General features: G+C 39.1%; 1 protein-coding gene across 1 annotated transcript in view; it reads right to left on the bottom strand.

The window, feature by feature from the left end:
* MTERF3 (mitochondrial transcription termination factor 3) overlaps positions 1-25,367 on the bottom strand; it is a 141,442-nt gene that overhangs the window by 96,735 nt on the left and 19,340 nt on the right. The window contains exons 3-4 of the mRNA XM_053715227.1: positions 19,886-20,038; positions 1,415-1,604 (exon numbers count right to left, since the gene is read on the bottom strand). Coding sequence (XP_053571202.1) covers positions 1,415-1,604; positions 19,886-20,038 — 343 coding nt within the window. The remainder of the gene's footprint in view (positions 1-1,414; positions 1,605-19,885; positions 20,039-25,367) is intronic.

The raw sequence follows: 25,367 nt of genomic DNA on the forward strand, positions 1-25,367 counted from the left end.
AAAAGACCTCCGTCGGACTTCTGAAACCGTGAGTACCTATTTGGGTCTTTAGTGTTAGGTTTTTTTTGTTTTGTTTTTGGGGGGTCTAGGTTTTTTTTTTATTTTGGGGGATTTGGTGGGTGGGGGTTTTACTGTTAGGGGGGACTTTATTTTTAATGTAAAAGTGCTAATTTCTTTAGGGCAATGCCCTACAAAAAGCACTTTTAAGGGATATTGGTAGTTTATTCTTAGATTGGGGGTGTTTTTATTTTGGGGGGGCTGTTTTATTTTCATAGAGATTAGGTTTAATTTTTTTATTTTGGATAGTGTTTATTTTTTTCTGTATTTTTATTTTTTGTAACTTGGGGGTTACATTTTTCACACAGACTGCCCTCTGGGCAGACTTATCAATTAGTGTAATATAATGTGATTTCACTACACAAATGTGCATAATGTAGTTTATATACAAGCATTTTAGGGGGTAATTTTATATTTTTATACTGGAACTTCTTTTGGCTAAGGATTAAAAAAAAACAGTACAGTACTTGAGATTGTTTACACTTTACAGTTGGTGGTTTACTCAACTCTAAAAACGTCATCCCTACAGATTCACAAACAGTCCTGAGGCTGTCACAGATAAATAACATTAATACAAGAAGGTATTGTACAACTAGACTCTGAAGACTGTTATAACCATGACATTCTGGATCATAAAATTTTTTTTATTTTCAATATAATGCCAGCAGGGCTAAATGACAGGAAAAAAAAGTCCTTCCTAGATAAGAAAATTCTCAATGCCTTGAACATCAAGGACAACTGATAAATGGTTTTACAATTCTAAAAGGAAGTTTCTATGTGGAAAGTGCAGTTAATTTTCATTGTACTTATAAAGGAGCTTTTCATTTCATACTGCATGACCTATTTACAAAACAATATAAACTGATTTTTAGATAAAAAAAAAAAATCATGATGTAAAATGTGGAATATCGCTGCCACTTCGATTCCCCCCCCCTTGCAAATAGAACATTAAATAAAAATGATACCTCTACATTTTATTTCTGATTATAAGAGTTCTTAATGCATGGTCATAAAAGAGCATATTGCATCATGCATATTTTGTGTTTTTCATCTTTTTTTTAGTAAAATATTATATGTAATATAAGGATGCATTATAGTCAGATGCTACTTTTATATAACATTGAGATGCAAGTGATGATAAACTGTGATTAACCCTTTGTTTAAAAATAAATTATTAAAAAATGAATCAAGCGGAACCACAACTAGCTCACCGCTCACAATAAAATAAAAACACTTTGATAATTATTAAATAGTTCCCATTTTATTATTTTGAACCTCATTTATTTTAGAGCTTACAACAAATGGTAAAATTATAAAATCGACTGAGAATCAGTTATCAAATTAGACATTACTGTACCTTTTGTGAAGATTTTCTAGATCTCCACTCAGAATAAATGGATTCTTTGTCAAAAATGATCCAAGTTGATTGTCTTCTAAGCCAACATCTTTTAAGAATAAGAGGATTTTGCTAACATCTCTTTCAAAATCAAGCCTTAGCAATAAATTTCCTACATTTGGACGTTTTTCCACCTTGGACAAATCCACGCCTAGAAAAAAATATTAAAACATTTGGTATGTTTCTATATTATTTTGACTTTTTTTTCCCACAAGAACACGTAGAAGAAAACCGTAATTTAAATATTTTTTTATAAGTAATGAGGTAATTTTCCGCCTCGCTCTAGTCATGGGTGCTACCATTTTGAGGCTTTAACTGCATACCAATGTTGATGTGTTTACAGATGTGCAGCAACTCTCCTTCAGATACCTGTAGAATAACTCAGAACAGTGACTTCCAGGTAACCAGGTTACAAAAACAAAATTTATGCTTACCTGATAAATTTATTTATTTCCGGGCATGGAGAGTCCACAACGTCATTCCAATTACTAGTGGGATATTCAACTCCTGGCCAGCAGGAGGAGGAAAAGAGCACCCCAGCAAAGCTGTTAAGTGTAACTTCCCTTACTCATAATCCCCAGTCATTCAGCCGAAGGAAAATGGAAAAAGAAGAAACACAAGGGTAAAGAGATGCCTGAAGTTTATTAAAAAAACTGCCGAATTATAATTTTAAAAAGAGGGCGGGGTCGTGGACTCTCCATGCCCGGAAAGAAAGAAATTTATCAGGTAAGCATACATTTTGTTTTCTTTCCTATGGCATGGAAAGTCCACAACGTCATTCAAATTACTAGTGGGAGCCAATACCCAAGCTAGAGGACACGGAATGAAAAGGGAAGGAGAACAAGGCAGGAAGACCTAAACAGAAGGCACCACCGCTTGAAGAACCTTTCTCCATAAAGAGGCCTCAGCTAAGGCAAAAGTATCAAATTTATAGAATTTGGAAAAAGTATGCAAAGAGGACCATGTAGCCGCCTTTCAAATCTGTTCCACAGAAGCTTCATTTTTGAAAGCCCAGGATGAGGAGACAGCCCTAGTGGAATGAGCCAGGGGAAAAGGGTAATATAAGTAGCCTTCTGACCCTTACACTTTCCAGAGAAAACCACATACAGGGCAGAAGATTGCCGAAAATCTTTAGTAGCTTGTAGGTAAAATTTTAGAGCATGCACAACATCCAAGTTATGCAAAAGACGTTCCTTATGAGAAGAAGGATTAGGACAAAATGAAGGAACAACAATTTCCTGATTAATGTTTTGATCCAACACTTCCTTAGGGAGAAAACCCAATTTAGTACAAAGGACTGGCTTATCTGCATGAAAAACAAGGTAAGGGGAATCACACTGCAGAGCTGAAGGCTCAGAAACTCTGCGAGCGGAAGAACTAGCAAGAAGAAACAAAACATTCCAAGATAACAATTTTATATCAACAACATGCATTGGCTCAAACGAAGCCTGTTGAAAAACATTAAGATCAAGATTAAGGCTCCAAGTAGTAGCAACAGGTTTAAACAGAGGCCTGATTCTGACCAGGACCTGAACAAAAGCTTGAACATCTGGCAAATCTGCCAGACGTTTGTGGAAAATAATAGCCAGTGGAGAAATCTGAAGCTTCAGAGTACTGACTGACAAACCTTTCTCCAGGCCATCCTGAAGAAAAGATAAAATATGGGGAATCCTCACCCAGCTCCAGGAGAAACCTGTGAGGCCATGCAGGAGCTATTAGAATTACTGATGCTCTCTCCTGTTTGATATGAGCAATGACTTGTGGAAGGAGAGCAAACGGAGGAAACAGGTATGCCAGAGAGAAGATCCAAGGAACTGCTAGAGCATCTATGAGAGCGGCCTGAGGATCTCTTGACCTTGAACAGTACTTTGGAACCTTGGCGTTTTGATGAGACACCATCAAATTCAACTCTGGAACCCCCCACCTTAGAGTTATCAATTGAAAACCTCTGGGTGGAGAGCCCACTCCCCGGAAAGAAAATCTGTCTGCTCAGAAAAACCACCTCCCAGGTGTCCACCCCTGGGATGCGGAAGGCAGAGAGGAGACAATCTGGAGAATGTGAGTCACCTCCTTCATTGCTAAGTAACTCCAAGTTCCTCCCTGGTGACTGAAGTAAGCCACCGAGGAGATATTGTCTGATTGAAATCTGATAAACCGGACTAAAGCTAGTTCAGGCCAGGTTCATGAGGAATTGTAAATTGCCCTCAATGCCAAGATGTTTATGGGAATAAAAGACTCCTCTTGAGTCCAAAGACCCTGAGCCTTTAAAGAACCCCAAACTGCTCCCCAGCCTGAAAGGCTTGCGTGGTTACAATCACCCAGGATGGTCTTAGGAAGCATGTACCCTGAGACAGATGGTCCTGTGAAAACCACCAACATAGAGAGACTCTAGTTAGGGGAACCAGAGCTATCCTCTGCGGTAGGTCTGAGTGGTCTCCGTTCCATTGTCTGAGCATGCATAACTGTAGGAGCCTAAGATGGAACCGAGCAAACTGAATGATGTCCATGGAAGCAACCATCAGACAAATTACTTCCATACACTGAGCCACAGATGGACAGGTTGAGGACTGAAGTAACAAGCAGGAAGTCAGAAGTTTAAGCCTCTGACTGAGCCATCATTTGCTTTGGAGACCTAGAAGTCTATGAGAAAATTAAAGTCTCCCAGAAGTCGAACTTGGGAAGGGGATACAATACTGTCATGCCCCCATGGGGTCTTGAACTCTGGACTCTCATGTTGTATCCCAGTGACTTTTCAATGAGCCACCAGAGGGCTTTGGATTTTCTGACCTTCATCAGCAAAATCTTTGTAGACCGAGAATCTATAATCGTTCTTAAGAAACACACCCTGGTGTCTGGCACCAGGGAACTTTTCTCCAGATTCACTTTCCACCCGTGGGAACGTAGAATAGACAATAACATCTTACAAAAAGAAAAGAAGGCACCTGAACCAAGATATAGTCCAGGATAGATGCCACCGTAATTCCTTAACTAGTGCCAGAAGAGCCCCATCGAACCCCCATAAGATTCAAGGAGTAGAGGCTAAGTCCAAAATTTAGTAATCATCTACAGTAGGAAAGAGACAAAAAAAAAAAAAAGGTTAAGAATCCCTAGAGCATATATTTAAAATGTATTGAGCAAATTAAACAATTATGATGCTTATTACAATAACAGTATATATCTATACTGAATCGTAATGAATCAAGATAGAGATAAATCAAGTAAATGCTGATAATCCCTAAACCCATACTATAAATGAGATAGTCATAATGACTCACTTATATACTATAGCCTACTTTACGAAGACTTCCCCTAAATGCCATAGCATTGCTAAATACACAGCTGTAAGGATAGCTAGTGTTAAAACAGAAATCCAGCTGGTAGATTGGAGACTTACCCACTGAATCACAAGTGGTTAGATTAATAACAATCTCCCGTATATATATTTTTCTACTGCAGAAAAAAAATAAAAAAAATAAAAACACGAACATGGATAATCCCTAAAACACACACACACATATATATACATATATATATATATATATATATATATATATATATATATATATATATATATATATATATATATATATATATATATATATATATATATATATATATATATTATGTTCAACAGGAAATATAAGCCGACAAAAGACTTATAACAATATCCAGAAGATATTTCCATGGTAGGAGGAAAATAAATCATGTAAATATTAAGATTCCCCTACTTATGTCTTAAATATGCACAGCAGACACAAGATAAGATAAATAGAAAAGCTATTTCCAAAATGGCGCCAACAGAAATGTATGTCCGCAAAAGCGGATCTCACTTACTTATGTAGACAAGGTTGGAACAAAAAGAAACACAATTATTCTGTATAGAGCTCAACACTCACAGCTCTGAAAACAAAAACAGACTATATGCCTCCTATCCAGAAGAGCGAACGCTCACGGCTCCTCCACAGCATAGCTGACTAGCTGCGCCATAGTATCTGCCCACAATGGCGATCTTCTAATAGGAGGATAAAGGTACATAGCCGCATATAATAAAATAGAGCTGACACAACAGCTCAACCTTAGTGCACCAGCAAGACCCCTATAAATTATTAACTCGATAACAGATAAGGGGAGAAACCCTTCAAATGTGGTCATCGCTATCTAGCATCTTACTAATAAAGAAGTATGCATTAGCCAGCACCATGTTATGCAAGTGCCATAACGGAGTGCTGCGTCAGGAGCTTAATATGGGACTTGAAGGTTCATGGGGAAAAACTTTCAGTCAGTGTATTGGCACTCATTGAGACTGCCTAAAATAGCACTGATCCCAGAGAATATCTTCTAAAAAAGGGCGGCGGTATTCTCCTCTCATCTAGTTGGAGAAGCCGCCGCAGCATCAGATAATGGCGTTCATCGATGTTATAAAAATATAAGCATAACACAGTCAGTGGTAGCCTCCTCTACTGAAGCCGGAGTAACATACCAGCTAAAGGAGCTAGAGTGTAGATGCTCCATTATAAAAGTCAACACAAATAAATAAAAGCCTCAACTCCCTGTGTAATTTTTAACTGAAAACAAACCTATGAGAGTAGTTGAGTTATGTCAGAGGGAAACACCCAATAATGAGTGAACCAGAGCCTGTTTAAGGAGATGCCGGTAGATCCAAGTTGCTAAAATAACCGATATCCCAAACCTGGGATATAACTAAGGTTTCCAGACCCATCTAAGAGGGCAATGGAGGTGCCAGTTGGTCACCCTTCAAAGTCCTCCCTTTCCCTGATGACAGTAACAGTTATACCTGCCAAGGGAAGGGTTTAAATAAGGATATAAACAGACTTACCCTCCAGGATCTTCTGCTGTGGAGCAAACACAGCACTTCCCAGTCTGTCAGCCTCAATCGACCGCTGGCAGGGACATGAAGAGAAAAGACAAAAAAAGAGTAACCAACCTTGGTTTTCTATATAGGGGTAGCATAAATGTTAGAAGTAAAGCAAAGACTACCTCACAGCCTTCTAACTGCTAAAAGCCACCACTACTTACTAAAGAGATTGACGTAGACACAGCATAGACCCTAATCCTTGATTGCAGGGAAAAGTACCCATAAAAGGATTCAATTCTTCAGACACCAACTTCGCACATCCTCCATTGACAGAGGCAAAGAGAATGACTGGGGATTATGGGTAAGGGAAGTTACACTTAACAGCTTCGCTGGGGTGCTCTTTGCCTCCTCCTGCTGGCCAGGCGTTGAATGTCCCACTAGTAATTGGAATGGCGTAATGGACTCTCCATGCCATAGGATAGAACTGGTGGCACCCATTATTACAGAGAGGTGCATGAAATGTATTCAGTTCTTAATGTCCATTAGGTAAAGTAGAATTCTAGTACAGGTGCATACTTATTATTTTTAATTGAAAAGGTCCTTCTCAAAGAGCAAGTTTTCTCTGTGAAAAAAATCACAAAAAGACAAAAGGTGCCTCCTGGTGTAATACAGTTGGTGAAAGATTTGTTAGGTTATCAAAAAGGTCCTCACAAGTGGAGCAGCACTCAATTGTGCTAAATCAAACAGACTGGGATTTCACAGTGTCTCAGCTCACTGACACTGCAAGGAAACTGGTTTCTCCAACGTCTTGCCGGACTGACAGAGCTCAGACTCTCACAAAGAGGTTTACATAAAACCAAATTTTATTAATAAAATAAAAATCTCAGTGTCTCATGACACTAGATATTAAAAGAACAAGCAACACGTTTCTCAGACTGCTGTCTGTTTCATCAGCCTGACAAATATAAGATAAAGCATGTATATGTACACAATGTGATAAAGTAATGAGATATGATTATACCTACATGCTCCACCCATTTTATTAGGTTGTTACTTCGAAACACAAAATCAGCTGTTTTATACACATAAATAAACCTTAATTCTCATACATTTTATACTCTGCAGTTGGTAAAAAAGTAATTGGAAACACATTAATGGAAAAACTATTTTACAGTATATTGTCCCTTTAAAATACTCTACTGCCTACATGAAATGTGGTAATCCTAAATGGGATCAAACTCAGAAGAAGTTCAAACCTAGACTTGGAAAAAAAAAGCCATAATGTTTCAATAAAGTAAAATAAATTGAAGGGAAAAAATATATCTCATATCACTTCCTAGTCCTGTAAAACTATTCATACAAAAACAAATATATGGGTAGCACATTTCCTTCTAAAAACAAAAGCTGAAATAACTTACAAAAAAAAAAAAAAAGTCCACCAATAAAAAAAGACTGGGAAACGCTCCGATTCTGATAGTGATTACATGCACAGAATACAGGGCATATGGGTAATCAAGGGTAATCAAGAGATCACTGCAGTAAGAAAAATACACAGGAAAATAAACATTTGTATAACTGGGTATAAAAAACAAAATGTATGCTTACCTGATAAATGTATTTCTTTCCAGGCATGGAGAGTCGATGAATCATTTAAATTACTAGTGGGATATTTACCTCCTAGCCAGCAGAAGGAGGCAAAGAGCACACTAGCAGAGCTATTGTCACTTCCATTACCCAAAACCCCCAGTCATTCGGCCGACGGGAAACTGAAAAAGAAGATAACACAAGGGTATAGAGGTGCCTGATGTTTTTACAAAAAAACTGTCGTCTGAATTTAAATAAAGGGCGGGTCGGGTAAGCATAAATTTTGTTTTCTTTCCTATGGCATGGAGAGTCCACAAATCATTCCAATTACAAGTGGGAACCAATACCCAAGCTAGAGGACACAGAATGAAAGGGAGGGAGAACAAGACAATCGGACCTAAACCGAAGGCACCACTGCTTGAAGAACCTTCCTCCCAAAAGAAGCCTCAGCCGAGGCAAAAGTATAACATTTTTAGAAATTGGAAAAGGTATGCAATGAGGACCATGTGGCCGCCTTGCAAATTTGCTCCACAGAAAGCCCAGGAGGATGAAACGGCTCTAGTGGAATGAGACGTAATTCTCTCAGGAGGCTGTTGTCCAGCTGTCTCCTAAGCTTAAAGGATAACACTTCTCAGCCAGAGAGAAAGAGGGGTAGACATGGCCTTCTGGCCCTTACGTTTACCAGAGAAAAATCACAAACAAAGCAGAAGACTGCTGAAAATCCTTAGTGGCTTGAAGGTAAAATTTTACAGCACACACAACATTCAAGCTATGCAAAAGACGTTCCTTCTGTGAAGAAGTATTGGGACAAAAAGAAGGAACAACAATTTCCTGATTAATATTGTGATCCGACACCAACTTAGGAAGAAATCCCAGCTTAGTGCGGAGGACCGCCTTATCAGCATGAAAAACAAGGTAAGGGGAATCACACTGCAGAGCCGAAGGTTTGGAAACTCTGCGAGAAGAAGAAATAGCAACAAGAAACAAAACCTTCCAAGATAACAATTTAATATCAACCGAATGCATCGGCTCAAATGGAGCCTGCTAAAAAACCCTAAGAACAAGATTAAGGCTCTATGGAGGAGGAACAGGTTTAAACACAGGCTTGATCCTGACCAGGGCCTGAACAAAAGATTGGACATCTGTCAAATCTGCCAGACGTTTGTGCAAAATAATAGACATTACAGAAATCTGACCCTTCAGAGTACTGACTGACAAACCCTTCTCCAGGCCCTCATGAAGAAAAGCCAAAATTCGAGGAACCCTTACACTGCTCCAAAAGAAACCCTCCGAATCACACCAATAAAAAGGTATTTACGCCATACCTTATGGTAGATTCTGCGAGTAACAGATTTACGAGCCTGAAGCATGGTATCAATGACCTTTTCAGAGAATACACGTCTAACCAAAATTAGACGTTCAATTTCCACGCAGACAGCTCCAGAGAATCTAGATTTGGATGAAGGAAGGGACCCTGAAGTAGAAGGTCCTTCCTCAGAGGTAACCTCCAAGGTGGAAGAGATGACATCTTTACCAGATCTGTGAACCAGATCCTGCGAGGCCATGTCGGAGCTATTAGAATCACAGACACTCTCTCCTGCTTGATACAAGCAATTACTCGTGGAAGGAGAACAAACGGAGGAAACAGGTAAGCTATATTGAAGTTCCAAGGAACCTGCAGAGCGTTTATCAGAAAGGCTTGAGGATCTCTTGACCTTGAACCGTACTTTGGAAGCTTGGTGTTTTGACGAGACGCAATCAAATCTGACTCCAGAACCCCCCACCTGAGGGTTATCATTGTGAAAACCTCTGGGTGGAGAGCCCACTCTCTGGGATGAAAGGACTGTCTGCTCAAAAAATCCGCTTCCCAGTTGTCTACCCCTGGGATATGGATGGCAGAGAGATGGCAATCGTGAGACTATGCCCACTGGAGAATGCGAGTCACCTCCTTCATTGCTAAGGAACTCTGAGTTCCTTCCTGGTGGTTGATGTAAGCCACCGAGGTGATGTTGTCCAACTGGAATCTGATAAACCGGACCAAGGCTAGTTGAGGCCAAGCTGTCAAGGCATTGAAGATTGCTCTCAACTCTAAGATGTTTATGGGAAAAGAAGACTCCTCCTGAGTCCACAGACCCTGTGCTTTTAAGGAGCCCCAAACTGCTCCCCAGCCTAACAGACTGGCATCCGTGGTCACAATCACCCTGGAAGGTCTCAGGAAGCATTTGCCCCGAGACAGATGTTCCTGCGAAATCCACCACAAGAGAGAGTCTCATGTTAGCGTATCCAAAGCTATCCTCTGCGAGAAATCCGAATGGTCCCTGTTCCATTGACTAAACATGCATAGTTGCAGAGGTCTCAGATGGAACCAAGCAAAAGGAATGATGTCCATGGAGGCAACCATCAGACCAATCACCTCCATGCATTGAGCCACTGATGGACGATAAGCAGACTGAAGAGAAAGGCACAAAGCAAGAAGTTTTGATTTTCTGGCGTCCGCAGAAAATTCTTCATGGACAGGGAACATATAATTTTTCCTAAGAAACACACCCTTGTATCTGGTACAATGGTACAAGGGAATTCTTTTCCAGATTCACTTTCCACCCGTGGGAACGTAGAATAGACAACAACATCTCTGTATGAGATCTTGCTAGATGAAAAGATGACACTTGAACCAAGATGTCGTCTAGGTAAGGTGCCACAGCAATTCCCTGAGACCTGACCACTGCCAGAAGAGCCCCTAGAACCTTTGTGAAATTTCTGGGAGCTGTAGCAAGGCCAAAAGGAAGAGCAACAAACTGGAAATGTTTGTCCAGAAAAGCAAACCTCAGATACTGGTAATGATCCCTGTGAATGGGAACATGAAGATACGCGTCCTTCAGATCTATTGTCGTCATGAACTGACCCTCTTGTACCAAAGGAAGAATGGAACGGATGGTCTCCATTTTGAAGAACAGAATCCTGAGGAATTGGTTGAAACACTTTAGGTCCAGGATGAGACGGAAAGTGCCCTCCTTTTTGGAACAACAAACAGATTTGAATAGAATCCTAGACCCTGTTCCTCTAGGGGAAATGGAACAATCACTCCCAGGGAGGATAGGTCCTTTATGCAGTTTAAGAAGGCCTCTGTCTTTATCTGGTCTACAGATAACCTTGGCAGGAGGAATCTGCCCCAGGGAGAACAAGATTTGAATCCTATTCTGTAACCGTGGGACACTATGTCTAAGGCCCAAGGATCTGGGACATTGCGCATCCAAGCCTGCCGAAAAAGAGAGCCGGCCCCCCAATTGAGCCAATACAGGATCGGGGGCGGTCCCTTCATGCTGATTAAAAATCAGCGGAAGGCTTATTGGCTTGATTTCCTTTATTCCAAGGCTGACTGTACCTACAAGAAGACTTGGATTGTTCCGACTTGGAAGAAGAGGAGGAGGAAGACTTTTGTCCCTTAAAGTTATGAAAGGAACGACAATTTGAATTCTGGCGACCCTTAGGTCTATTCTTTTTATCCTGAGGTAGGAAAGGGGCCTTTCCACCTATATTTTCGGAAATTATTTCAGCCAGACCTGGACCAAACAAGGTTTTACCCTTATAAGGCAAAAATTAAAGCTTGAACTTGTATGTGACACCTGCAGACCAAGATTTTAACCACAGAGCTCTGCAAGCTAAATAAGTGTAACCAGAAATCTTAGCTCCCAGTCTAAGAACTTTCATATTGGCATCACAAATAAAGGTATTGGCTAGCTTGAGAACATTGATCCTATCTTGGATCTCCTCTATAGTAGTCTCTTCTGAGATTCAATTAGATAAGTAATTGCACCAATAAGATGCTGCCCCTGCAACTGTAGCAATATTAGCAAGAGGCTGCCACTGTAATCCTTGATGAATGTACATTTTATTCAAAAAAGCCTCAAGCTTTTTATCCATGAAAGAACAACTATCTTCAATAGGAATAGTAGTTCTCTTGGCAAGAGTAGAGATAGCTCCCTCTACCTTGGGCACTGTGTGCCTCGAGTCACGAATAGAGTCAGCAACAGGAAACATCTTTTTAAAAACAAGGGAATGGGAAAAAGGAATCCCTGGTTTATCCCATTCCTGAGTTAAGATATTGTAACATATGCCTGCCTGATATCACTGTCCCTTTAAGACTGCCTTCCCTGCTACTAACAATCATAGGCCTAGATTTAGAGTTCGGCGGTAGCCGTCAAAACCAGCGTTAGAGGCTCCTAACGCTGGTTTTGGGCGCCCGCTGGTATTTGGAGTCAGTGATTAAAGGGTCTAACGCTCACTTTTCAGCCGCGACTTTTCCATACCGCAGATCCCCCTACGCCATTTGCGTAGCCTATCTTTTCAATGGGATCTTTCTAACGCTGGTATTTAGAGTCGTTTCTGCAGTGAGCGTTAGAGCTCTAACGACAAGATTCCAGCCGCCTGAAAATAGCAGGAGTTAAGAGCTTTCTGGCTAACGCCGGTTTATAAAGCTCTTAACTACTGTACCCTAAAGTACACTAACACCCATAAACTACCTATGTACCCCTAAACCGAGCTCCCCCCACACCGCCGCCACTCGATTAAAATTTTTAACCCCTAATCTGCCGACCGCCACCTACGTTATACTTATGTACCCCTAATCTGCTGCCCCTAACCCCGCCGACCCCTGTATTATATTTATTCACCCCTAACCTGCCCCCCACAACGTCGCCGCCAGCTACTTACAATAATTAACCCCTAATCTTCCGACCGCAAATCGCCGCCACCTACGTTATCCCTATGTACCCCTAATCTGCTGCCCCTAACACCGCCGACCCCTATATTATATTTATTAACCCCTAATCTGCCCCCCTCAACGTCGCCGACACCTGCCTACACTTATTAACCCCTAATCTGCCGAGCGGACCTGAGCGCTACTATAATAAAGTTATTAACCCCTAATCCGCCTCACTAACCCGATCATAAATAGTATTAACCCCTAATCTGCCCTCCCTAACATCGCCGACACCTACCTTCAATTATTAACCCCTAAACTTCAGATCGGAGCTCACCGCTATTCTAATAAATGGATTAACCCCTAAAGCTAAGTCTAACCCTAACACTAACACCCCCCTAAGTTAAATATAATTTTTATCTAACGAAATTAATTAACTCTTATTAAATAAATTATTCCTATTTAAAGCTAAATACTTACCTGTAAAATAAATCCTAATATAGCTACAATATAAATTATAATTATATTATAGCTATTTTAGGATTAATATTTATTTTACAGGCAACTTTGTAATTATTTTAACCAGGTACAATAGCTATTAAATAGTTAAGAACTATTTAATAGTTACCTAGTTAAAATAATAACAAATTTACCTGTAAAATAAATCCTAACCTAAGTTATAATTAAACCTAACACTACCCTATCAATAAAATAATTAAATAAACTACCTACAATTACCTACAATTAACCTAACACTACACTATCAATAAATAAATTAAACACAATTGCTACAAATAAATACAATTAAATAAACTAGCTAAAGTACAAAAAATAAAAAAGAACTAAGTTACAGAAAATAAAAAAATATTTACAAACATAAGAAAAATATTACAACAATTTTAAACTAATTACACCTACTCTAAGCCCCCTAATAAAATAACAAAGCCCCCCAAAATAAAAAATTCCCTACCCTATTCTAAATTAAAAAAGTTACAAGCTCTTTTACCTTACCAGCCCTGAACAGGGCCCTTTGCGGGGCATGCCCCAAGAATTTCAGCTCTTTTGCCTGTAAAAGAATAAATACAATACCCCCCCCCCCAACATTACAACCCACCACCCACATACCCCTAATCTAACCCAAACCCCCCTTAAATAAACCTAACACTAAGCCCCTGAAGATCTTCCTACCTTGTCTTCACCATCCAGGTATCACCGATCCGTCCTGGCTCCAAGATCTTCATCCAACCCAAGCGGGGGTTGGCGATCCATAATCCGGTCCAGAAGAGGCTCCAAAGTCTTCCTCCTATCCGGCAAGAAGAGGACATCCGGACCGGCAAACATCTTCTCCAAGCGGCATCTTCGATCTTCTTCCATCCGGTGCGGAGCGGGTCCATCTTGAAGCAGGCGACGCGGATCCATCCTCTTCTTCCGATGTCTCCCGACTAATGACGGTTCCTTTAAGGGACGTCATCCAAGATGGCGTCCCTCGAATTCCGATTGGCTGATAGGATTCTATCAGCCAATCGGAATTAAGGTAGGAATTTTCTGATTGGCTGATGGAATCAGCCAATCAGAATCAAGTTCAATCCGATTGGCTGATCCAATCAGCCAATCAGATTGAGCTCGCATTCTATTGGCTGTTCCGATCAGCCAATAGAATGCGAGCTCAATCTGATTGGCTGATGGGATCGGCCAATCGGATTGAACTTGATTCTGATTGGCTGATTCCATCAGCCAATCAGAAAATTCCTACCTTAATTCCGATTGGCTGATAGAATCCTATCAGCCAATCGGAATTCGAGGGACGCCATCTTGGATGACGTCCCTTAAAGGAACCGTCATTAGTCGGGAGACATCGGAAGAAGAGGATGGATCCGCGTCGCCTGCTTCAAGATGGACCCGCTCCGCACCGGATGGAAGAAGATCGAAGATGCCGCTTGGAGAAGATGTTTGCCGGTCCGGATGTCCTCTTCTTGCCGGATAGGAGGAAGACTTTGTAGCCTCTTCTGGACCGGATTATGGATCGCCAACCCCCGCTTGGGTTGGATGAAGATCTTGGAGCCAGGACGGATCGGTGATACCTGGATGGTGAAGACAAGGTAGGAAGATCTTCAGGGGCTTAGTGTTAGGTTTATTTAAGGGGGGTTTGGGTTAGATTAGGGGTATGTGGGTGGTGGGTTGTAATGTTGGGGGGGGGGGGGTATTGTATTTATTCTTTTACAGGCAAAAGAGCTGAAATTCTTGGGGCATGCCCCGCAAAGGGCCCTGTTCAGGGCTGGTAAGGTAAAAGAGCTTGTAACTTTTTTAATTTAGAATAGGGTAGGGAATTTTTTATTTTGGGGGGCTTTGTTATTTTATTAGGGGGCTTAGAGTAGGTGTAATTAGTTTAAAATTGTTGTAATATTTTTCTTATGTTTGTAAATATTTTTTTATTTTCTGTAACTTAGTTCTTTTTTATTTTTTGTACTTTAGCTAGTTTATTTAATTGTATTTATTTGTAGCAATTGTGTTTAATTTATTTATTGATAGTGTAGTGTTAGGTTAATTGTAGGTAATTGTAGGTAGTTTATTTAATTATTTTATTGATAGGGTAGTGTTAGGTTTAATTATAACTTAGGTTAGGATTTATTTTACAGGTAAATTTGTTATTATTTTAACTAGGTAACTATTAAATAGTTAATAACTATTTAATAGCTATTGTACCTGGTTAAAATAATTACAAAGTTGCCTGTAAAATAAATATTAATCCTAAAATAGCTATAATATAATTATAATTTATATTGTAGCTATATTAGGATTTATTTTACAGGTAAGTATTTAGCTTTAAATAGGAATAAGTTATTTAATAAGAGTTAATTCATTTCGTTAGATGTAAATTATATTTAACTTAGGGGGGTGTTAGTGTTAGGGTTAGACTTAGCTTTAGGGGTTAATACATTTATTAGAATAGCGGTGAGCTCCGATCGGAAGTTTAGGGGTTAATAATTGAAGGTAGGTGTCGGCGATGTTAGGGAGGGCAGATTAGGGGTTAATACTATTTATGATAGGGTTAGTGAGGCGGATTAGGGGTTAATAACTTTATTATAGTAGCGCTCAGGTCCGCTCGGCAGATTAGGGGTTAATAAGTGTAGGTAGGTGTCGGCGACGTTGTGGGGGGCAGATTAGGGGTTAATAAATATAACATAGGGGTCGGCGATGTTAGGGCAGCAGATTAGGGGTACATAGGGATAACGTAGGTGGCGGCGTTTTACGGAGCGGCAGATTAGGGGTTAAAAAAAATATGCAGGGGTCAGCGATAGCGGGGGCGGCAGATTAGGGGTTAATAAGTGTAAGATTAGGGGTGTTTAGACTCGGGGTACATGTTAGGGTGTTAGGTGCAGACGTAGGAAGTGTTTCCCCATAGGAATCAATGGGGCTGCGTTAGGAGCTGAACGCTGCTTTTTTGCAGGTGTTAGGTTTTTTTTCAGCTCAAACAGTCCCATTGTTTCCTATGGGAGAATCGTGCACGAGCACGTTTTTGAGGCCGGCCGCGTCCGTAAGCAACTCTGGTATCGAGAGTTGCTTTTGCGGTAAAAATGCTCTACGCTCCTTTTTTGGAGCCTAACGCAGCATTTGTTTGAACTCTCGATACCAGAGTTAAATTTATGGTGCGGCCAGAAAAAAGCCCGCGGAGCGTTAACAGCCCTTTTACCGCCGAACTCCAAATCTAGGCCATACTGTTTGGGGAGTATCTGCATTCCACTTACCTGCCACATTAATTAATCATTCATGCACCCGATTCCTCAGCCTCTTTTTAAATATTTTCAGGCCTAATGTGCATTGCATTAGCTTAAAGGTTTTTTTCCAGAACAACAGAGGTACGTGATTGTTCCAGTATGGATTTTACCAGCATATTCAAACTACAGCCTTTCCTTTTAAGCTAAGCTTAAAAATCATCTAATCACAAGTATCCATATAATTCCATTTCGTTTCCTGGACACTGATACTTAAACTCTGAACTTATTCTAAATTACAAGTATGCCTTTGGTTATAATCACTCTTTAATTGCTACAACAGCATCATACTCAGAACTTTATAACTATTCACTGCTACAAGTTGTCATAGCTGAAATATCCTCCTGCAAATATATTAATATATTCAGAACTCTGCATCTATGTGTTCAGTTAAACAGCTTCCCTGTGATTCTCCAATACATGCACAAACCGTATTAAATGCCTCAAACTTGCAATTTGTCTATCACCTGTGCTGCTCTGCTTATTACTCTGACATACAGCTCTAAATAATATTATGTACTGTGAACCTGCAGCGACTCTTTGCATCTATGAGTCAATCTTCTACCAGTTTACTCTGAAGCCTGAACGTCTTACATTGCTATATTTTTCACTCATGAATCCTGCAGCTACTTCTATTAACTATAAGTCACAGTATCAATTTATGTTTCCATTGAAGCCAGAATATATTGTATACATATGTTTTACTCTCCATGAATTCTACAATAACTTCTTGCAACTATGAGTCACAGAATATCATCTATCCACGTCCAGGATACTCTTCCCCGGGTCAGGGGTCGGGGTGTCCAATTCCGTACCACTGCCCTGAGTGCATATACACTGGAACATGACAGATATCAGCCATACGGTCTGGAACTGGAAACACTGCCATGTATAAGGGTACATCATATACCCTGTTAAGTTTATTAGACCTCTTTGGATTCTCAGCGACAAACGAGTCAGATTCTTCCAAAGTAGCAAGAACCTCCTTTAAAAGTACAGTACTCGGAGGTGTTCTAACGTAAATCTGAAATGTATCTCCTCTGAATCTGCAGAATTGGTCACTACAGTATCAAAATCTGACAATTCGCCCTGAGAAGCCACTGAGGTATCAGCCTCATCAGATAACTGAGACATACTGACTAACGCTGCCTTAGAGGAGTCAGAACCCTTATTAACATTAATATTTTTGGATTTCCTCTTGCGCTTACCAGTAACCGGAAAGGCTGATAAGGCTGCTGAAACAGCAGATGTTATCTGTGCAGCAAAATCCCCAGGTAAATAAACAACCCCAGGAGGTTGTTGAGAGGAACCGCAGAGCACTGCATGTGAAGTTTGGGATGTTTGAGGGGAAAGCTGAGGCATTGCTAGGACAACATTATCCTGAGAAACAGAAGGCTCTGGGGAGAAATCTTATCTTTAAATAATAATGTCTTATTTAAACGAGGAGCAAAATTGCACAGGAGGAACCACCTGAACCTTCAAGCAAAACAAGCCTTTGTCAACTGACAAAACTTTATTTTCACTAGTGTCCATAATAAAAGAGAATCAGCAAAGTATTTTAAGATTCACTAGCTCTATATAACAAACAAAAAAAAAAGGCTAAGATGCTTGCAACTGTTTTTTCCTGATAGCTGAAATAAACCCAGACACCATAATCCTCAGCTCTGTAGAGGGCTTACCGCTCCTTGTGACCAAAAGAGAAGTCCCACTATGTTTTTAGATCCTGTCCAGCTGTCCACAAACAACCGCTGTACTAAGTCACTACATCAGAGAAACTCCGGTCTGCACCAGAGCCGAATATAGGAAGCGCAAATCAAATGCGAGACTGCAACAAAAAGAACTGCGCCACCAGCTCTCACTCTGACAGAGACGGTGCAAAAATAGAGCCCTTCCTATAGAGAGGTACTAAACCACTAGCAAAGGCCGTAGCAGAGCGGCTGAGTTAGACGAGTCACATGACCGCAACTGTATGTTGCCGACACTCCGGCAAACAAAAACAAAAACACCTCCTAAATCGTAAAGGAGGACTTACTACTCCCATATTCACAGAGCCCAGACACCTATATAGCCCACTATATAAATAAAAGTCCTCTCAGACAGAAAGTCCCTAATGCAGTGCCCCTTACATGTTCCCTGCCCAGAAAATAATATGCTCTGTATTAGCACATTTGTATCCCCTGATCACCTTCCACAGAGATATTCCAGGAATAAAAGTGTTCAATTTACTTCTAGTGTGCTGGCACCTTCTAAACTAAAAGGGAAAGCACTTACCTGTGGAAGCAGCAGTCCGGCAGGGAATAGTTTCTTAGGTGTGTCAGATTACTCCACATCTAACAGTAACCTGTAGAAAAAGAAAAAACAGAGTAACCAACTCTGGTTTTCTATAATGGGGGTAGCATAGTTGTTAGAAATAAAGCAAGGACAACCTCGCTGCCTTTTAACTGCTAAAAGCCACCATTACGCTTACTAAAGAGATTGACATGGACACAGCATAACCCCAATCCTTGCTTGCAGGGAAAAGTATCCATAAAAGGATTAAATATTTTCAGACACCATCTTCGCCATCCTCCCATCATCAAGGCAAAGAGAATGACTGGGGGTTATGGGTAAGGGAAGTGACACTTAACAGCTCTTTGCCTCCTCCTGCTGGCCAGGAGGTGAATATCCCACTAGTAATTGAAGTGATTCATGGACTCTCCATGCCATAGGAAAGAAAAGTTTATACACAGACTGTAGTCACCTGCATTTAAATGCTGAAAAGAAACAGGAAATTGGAAATAGCATGAACAAATGTTAACCTACTGCAAGAGGGGGGTAACAAGACAAACAGTTATGGCATTCACACTGACAACACCATGCCATAAGTGCGCTCTCCTATAAAGGAGAAAATGGAGCCACATACATCATCACTGGTTATCCACCAGGACTGGATAAGGCCCCTGCTGCTGCAATGTTTATAACAGAGAACTAGTGTCCCTCAGACTAATGTTGCTTCCCTTCTGTGTCACTGTACATTCACAGCCTATTGGGAACCAGCCTAAGGGGTGCAACAGGTGAGCATTTTAGGCTGCTGCAGGGAAGTATGTGATTGTCTGCTTTGCAGGACTTACACAAGCACAAAAGGGAGAGGTGCACCTGTCAGTCTTACTTAAAAGGGACACTCAAGTGAAAATTAAATTTAAATGATTCAGAAAGAGCATGCAGTTTTAAGACACTTTCCAATTTACTTTCATTATAAAATGTTGCAGTCTTTTTATATGCAAACTTTCTTGGGAATAAAGATCCTACTGAGTGTGTGCACAAGCTCACAGGGTATACGTTTACTAGTATGTGATTGGCTGATGTCTGTCACATGAAACAGGGGGCCGGGAAATGGGAGAAAAAAATAAAATTTGTCAGAAAATAATCTACTGCTTATTTGAAATTCAGAGTGAGTGTTATTGCCTTTACTTTTTTATTATGCACTTGTTAATTATGCAAGTCTACTACATTAAGTGGTCCTTTATGTGGCCTAGGCTAATACAGGAACAATATAAAAATTTTTTTAAGTATTCACCTACCAAGTAAAACAAGTTGTTTTAAGGTTTCTGACTGGTCCACATAATCTTGAAGAGTGAAGGAAGCTGGGGGTATTGGTAGATCTGCAGCAATCTGAACAGCTTCATTTTCTGTAATTTCTTCCAAGGGTGACAAGGGAGGTTCATCCTCCAGGTCTTAAAAAGTAGAAAAAAAAATATTATATATATATTCTGACTGTTCTGCAAAGAAATAAGAGCACACAAGGTACCTTTGTAATGAAAGCTATAGAAAATAGCTTTGTCATTATATAGTAAATTCACCATCACTTTAAACAATATAGACATTTTTTCACAGCTTTCTTTGCTCATATTTATCAAGGGTGCCAAAATTAGTGGAGGGCACTGACTTTTCTGTCCGTTTAATAAGCATACTGTGAATTTTTAGCAAAATGTACCTGCATACAGCTGGTGAAAAAAAATCAATAAGACCAGCTTGTTTAAAATGTTTACAGCATTTTACAAGACTTGTGACAGTGCTTCAGACGAACCCTATAAAAATATCCAAGCTTCCCCTGACAGAGTGAAATCCCAATCACTTCAATTTTCAAATATAAGGAGTACAAAAATGAGGGGAGCGCTACAAAAAAGCAGCTATATAAGAGATTAATAGTGCTAAGAAATAACACTGATAGCAAAAAATTCTATATATAAAATTACAAAAAATCTTAAAGGGACACTAAACCCCAAATTTTTCTTTCAAGATTCAGGTAGACAATACAATTTTAAACAACATTCCAATTCACTTCTATTATCTAATTTGCTTATTTTATTAGATATCCTTTGTTGAAGAAATAGCAATGTACATGGGTGAGCCAATCACATGAAGCATCTATGTGCATCCACCAATCAGCAGCTACTAAGCCTATTAAGATATGCTTTTCAGCAAAGAATATAAAGAGAATGAAGCAAATTAGATAATAGAAGTAAATTAGAAAGTTCTTTAAAATTACATGCTCTTTCTAAATCATGAAAGAAAAAAATTGGGTTTCATGTCCCTTTAAGCAATACATACATACATACAACATTAATTCATTTATAACAATATTACATATAGCCACCGGTGGTATAAAATGTATTAAATGTATGGCCTCTAAAAAACATATTCCTTAAAAGTCAATCAAAAAAGATGTAGTCTTTCCGATTGTTAGACACTCAATGTCCAAACATGTGTTCTAAAACAATTTCATGAATCACTGTAAGCATGTGATCTGTGATGGTATTCCCATATAAGTAGCATGTAAGAGGGGATATGGGTAAAAGTTCTGCTGTTAATAAATGCAATTAAGTGTGATACACTTTGCTTCAATACTTAACGTTCCTGATGTCTGCTGAGTCTGTGACTCTCACTTTCCCTGGAATCCGAAATCCCTATCGATTTCTCCGCTCTTTGTGTTACGTGACTTGGCTGCCCTTAGATCCGGCGTCCGGTGTATCACCTTTCAAGACACTGCCGTACTCTATTGCGGGTTACTTGTTCCAGATCCTAGTTCCGGGTCACGTGTTCAAGTCACAAGTTGTGAATGAACAAATGGAAGGAGCGGATTCAGGGTCGGCTCTAAGGGTGGGCATTGGGGGGCAATGCCCCCCCAAATGGAATGCTGTGCCCCCAGGGCAAAAGAAGTGATTTAAAAAAATAAAAAATATTTTTTTTATTTTTACATTTTTAAAGTGTTGGTTCGCCCAGGGTCCCAAATGTCGCATCAACCATTTGCAGCCACTGGACCCTGGAGATCCGCCACTGGAGGGCACAGCTAATCTCTTTACTCTCCTCTATTTACAACCAGATAACAAATAAAGTTTCTCTGCTGGCGCTCTCACAGTTAACCTAGGGCTTGCAATGCCCCTCCTCCTGCTAGCCCACTTACTACTGAGCTGCAGTGAGATGATGACATCATCAGACCTCTTCAGGAAGTGCTGGGAGAATCTAACAGTCAGTGAGAGGGAAGGCAGAAGTAATTTTGTGAAAACACAGCCGTATAACCAATGTGTGTGTGAGAGTAGTATCCCTTCCCTATTGTGCTTTATATCCTGGCAGCCACAGATAAAGAAGCAAATTGGGAATTCCTTGGTTTCCCCACTGCAGGTCACAGTGTGTGTGTGTATATATATATATATACATATATATATATGTGTGTGTATGTGTGTGTGTGTATATACATACTGTTTATACTGTGTGTGTGCTAGTAAATATCATTAATAATATCTGTACAAGTAATGTACTGCTTGGCACTCAAACTTATTGTCACGTAAAAGCTTATTTGATCATTAGTAGGGTCATTGGTAGAGCTACACATGCAAACAGTGTCCACTGGCTGTGTCATATGTGGGAGACATTCCTGAGATATGACAAATGTAACCCCTGCACTGCCATAAATCTGGTAAATGTAACTGCTGCGGCATTGCCAGACATCTTATAAATGTAACCCCTATACTCCTTGAGATATGACACATGTAACCGCTGCACTTCCAGAAATATAAACAAATCTAACTCCTGCACAGCCAGAGATCTGATAAATGTAACCCCTGGACTGCCACAGTAGGTCTGCTCTTATTTTGACTCTCATACATTCTTTTTAAATGCGTGCCCCCTCATGAAAAAAAAATGCCCCCCCATTTCATTCGTTCTGGAGCTGACCCTGAGCGGATTACCGGGTTGATGAAAGATGATCCTTAAGTAAAGTATACAAAGTGTCCAATGTGAATGTATCAAACACTTATTGCATTGAACTCATCAGAGCGCTCTGATCCTGGAGTTTGAAACGGCTAATCATCATCTACGCGGTTCAGTTTTACAGCCTTTTTCAAGATGGAACTTTTCTTACCCATACTCCCCTACTTATCTGTTAATTTCTTAATTGATGTTCTTCCTTTCATTCTTTCTTAAAGGTTTAGTCATTTGTTATAGTTTTTTCTAGGGCCAATGAACTTATACCTTTTGCATGTTAAAAACAACTCTTTCAAAAAAAGATGACAGTGGGCTAAATATTCACAATAAAAAATCTTAATTTATATTTTAAATTTTTTTTTCTATAAAAAATAATTAATGAAAATAAATTCATGTCTTTATAAAAGTGAAAAACAGTGGTTTGTGAATATATTAACAATACTAATGATAATATATTGATCTTATAAAATTATACTTGTATATATATTTGTGTACATAAATATTTGTACTAAAGTTTTATTTTATTTCCTCAATAGTGTGATAAAAAGTGCAAGTGCTCAAAATGTGATATTCCCTCTATTTATATTGATCATTCCATAATGAAATTCAAATCCAGTTCTACATTAAGTCCCCGTGGTTCTAAAATTTTAAATAAGAAAATTAGTTCTGCTTCTGTCCTTAACAATTTGTTATTTATATCTCCCCCCCTTGGGTCCCTTTTAATTTTTCTTATACCCCAGTATTTAAAACCCCTAGTACTCTGGTTGTGACACTCTTTAAAATGTTGAGATAGCAAATGACCCTCAAACCCATGCTCTATATTGAGGAGATGCTCCCTTATTCTATATTTTAGGGGGCGGGATGTCTCCCCTAAATATTGTTTTTTACATGAGCATTGTGCTAAGTACACCACATTCCTATATTTGCACCTGATGCAATATCTTATCTCATACTCTTTGTTTGTTGTGCTTGATGTTACCTGTTTAGTTTTATTACTAAAACTACACACTTTACATCCTATGCATGGGAAAAAACATCAGTTTTTTATTGTACATATCAACCTCTATATATGTATTGCTTGGCTTCCTCTGAACACTCGGTGCTAATATAGATTTTAGATTCTTGGCCTTTTTAAAAACTCTCTGGTCTATCTGCAAGGAGTTCACCCATAATAGGGTCCCTTTGGAGTATGTACCAATGTTTATTGAAAATATTTCTTAGTTCTTTGTGGTTTATGTTATAATCAGTAATTAAGGGTATCCATAATGTATCCTTAATTTTATCTGTTTTGGGTTTCCTTTTAAGTAATTCAGTTCTTTCCCTTCCTCTTGCTAGTTCCCTAGCTTCCTTTATCAATTTCCTATCATATCCCCTCTGTTCAAACTTAATTTCTAGTTGATCAGCTTGTGCCTCAAAGTCGATGAGTCTAAAGCAGTTTTTCTTACTCTTGTGAACTGATTCTTAGGTATATTTTCGACCCATCTTTTAAAATGACAACTGTCATTATGTACATAATTATTAGAATCAACTGCTTTAAAATGAGTTTTAGTGCATAAACTGCCATCTATGATATCTATATCTAAATCTAAGTAATTTATATGGGTTTTACTGATTTCATAGGTAAAATCTAGACCAAAATATTTATCTTTAAGATCATCCAAAAAAAACTTGAATAATTCTATATCACCCCTGCAAATAATAAAAATGTCATCAATGAATCTGCGATAGAGCACCAAACTTTGTCACCCAAGCTTCGCTAAACACGACCTTATCTTCTAGATAACCCATAAATAGGTTTGCGCAGCTTGGGGCAAACTTGGTGCCCTACGCGGTACCCTGAACTTGGAGGTAAAATTAATCATTAAAATTATTATTTTTTAAAATGAACTCGATACACTGTTTAATAAAATCTGTTTGTTCTAGACGCATGTCTCCCTCTTTATTTAAAAAATAGTCTATAGCTTCAACTCCTATTTCATGTTTAATACTTGTATACAGGGAACATACATCACAAGTTATAAGGAAATATTCATTGTTCCATTCAATATTTGATAATCCATTCAATATTTGATAATAGATTAAGGAGATCAGTTGAGTCTTTGAGATGGGCATCAAGCTTCACTACATAATTCTGTAAAAAGTGATCGATATACTGTGACATATTTGAAGTTAGAGATTGGATTCCCGAGATAATGGGTCTCCCCGGTGGATTGGTGAGACTCTTATGTATTTTGGGTAAGTAGTAAAACTTAGGGGTTCTTGGGTGTTTCTCAATAAGGCATTCCATTTCTTTCCCATCATTTCTTGTATGCTAGTTTTAATAATACTTCCAATTCTGTTATTTTGCTTACTCAATGGATTTTTTTTTAAATCTTTTTATATGTACTTTCGTCATTCAATAATCTCTCAGACTCTTTAAAGTAATCTACTGAATTTAAAATAACGATCCCAAGGGGGGGGGGGGGGGAGATATATATAAAAAAAAAATTGTTAAGGGCAGAAGCGGAACTAATTTTCTTATTTAAAACTTTAGAACCACAGGGAATTAATGTAGAACTGGATTTGAATTCCATTATGGAATAATCAATACAAATAGAGGGAATGTCACATTTTGAGCACTTGCACTTTTTATCACACTATTGAGGAAATAAAATAAAACTTTAGTACAAATATTTATGTATACAAATATATATATATATATATATATATTTTATATACAAGTATAATTTTATAAGATCAATATATTATCATTAGTATTGTTAATATATTCACAAACCACTGATTTTCACTTTTATAAAG

The sequence above is a fragment of the Bombina bombina genome, chromosome 5 (assembly GCF_027579735.1).
Source record: "Bombina bombina isolate aBomBom1 chromosome 5, aBomBom1.pri, whole genome shotgun sequence".
Lineage (NCBI taxonomy): Eukaryota > Metazoa > Chordata > Amphibia > Anura > Bombinatoridae > Bombina > Bombina bombina.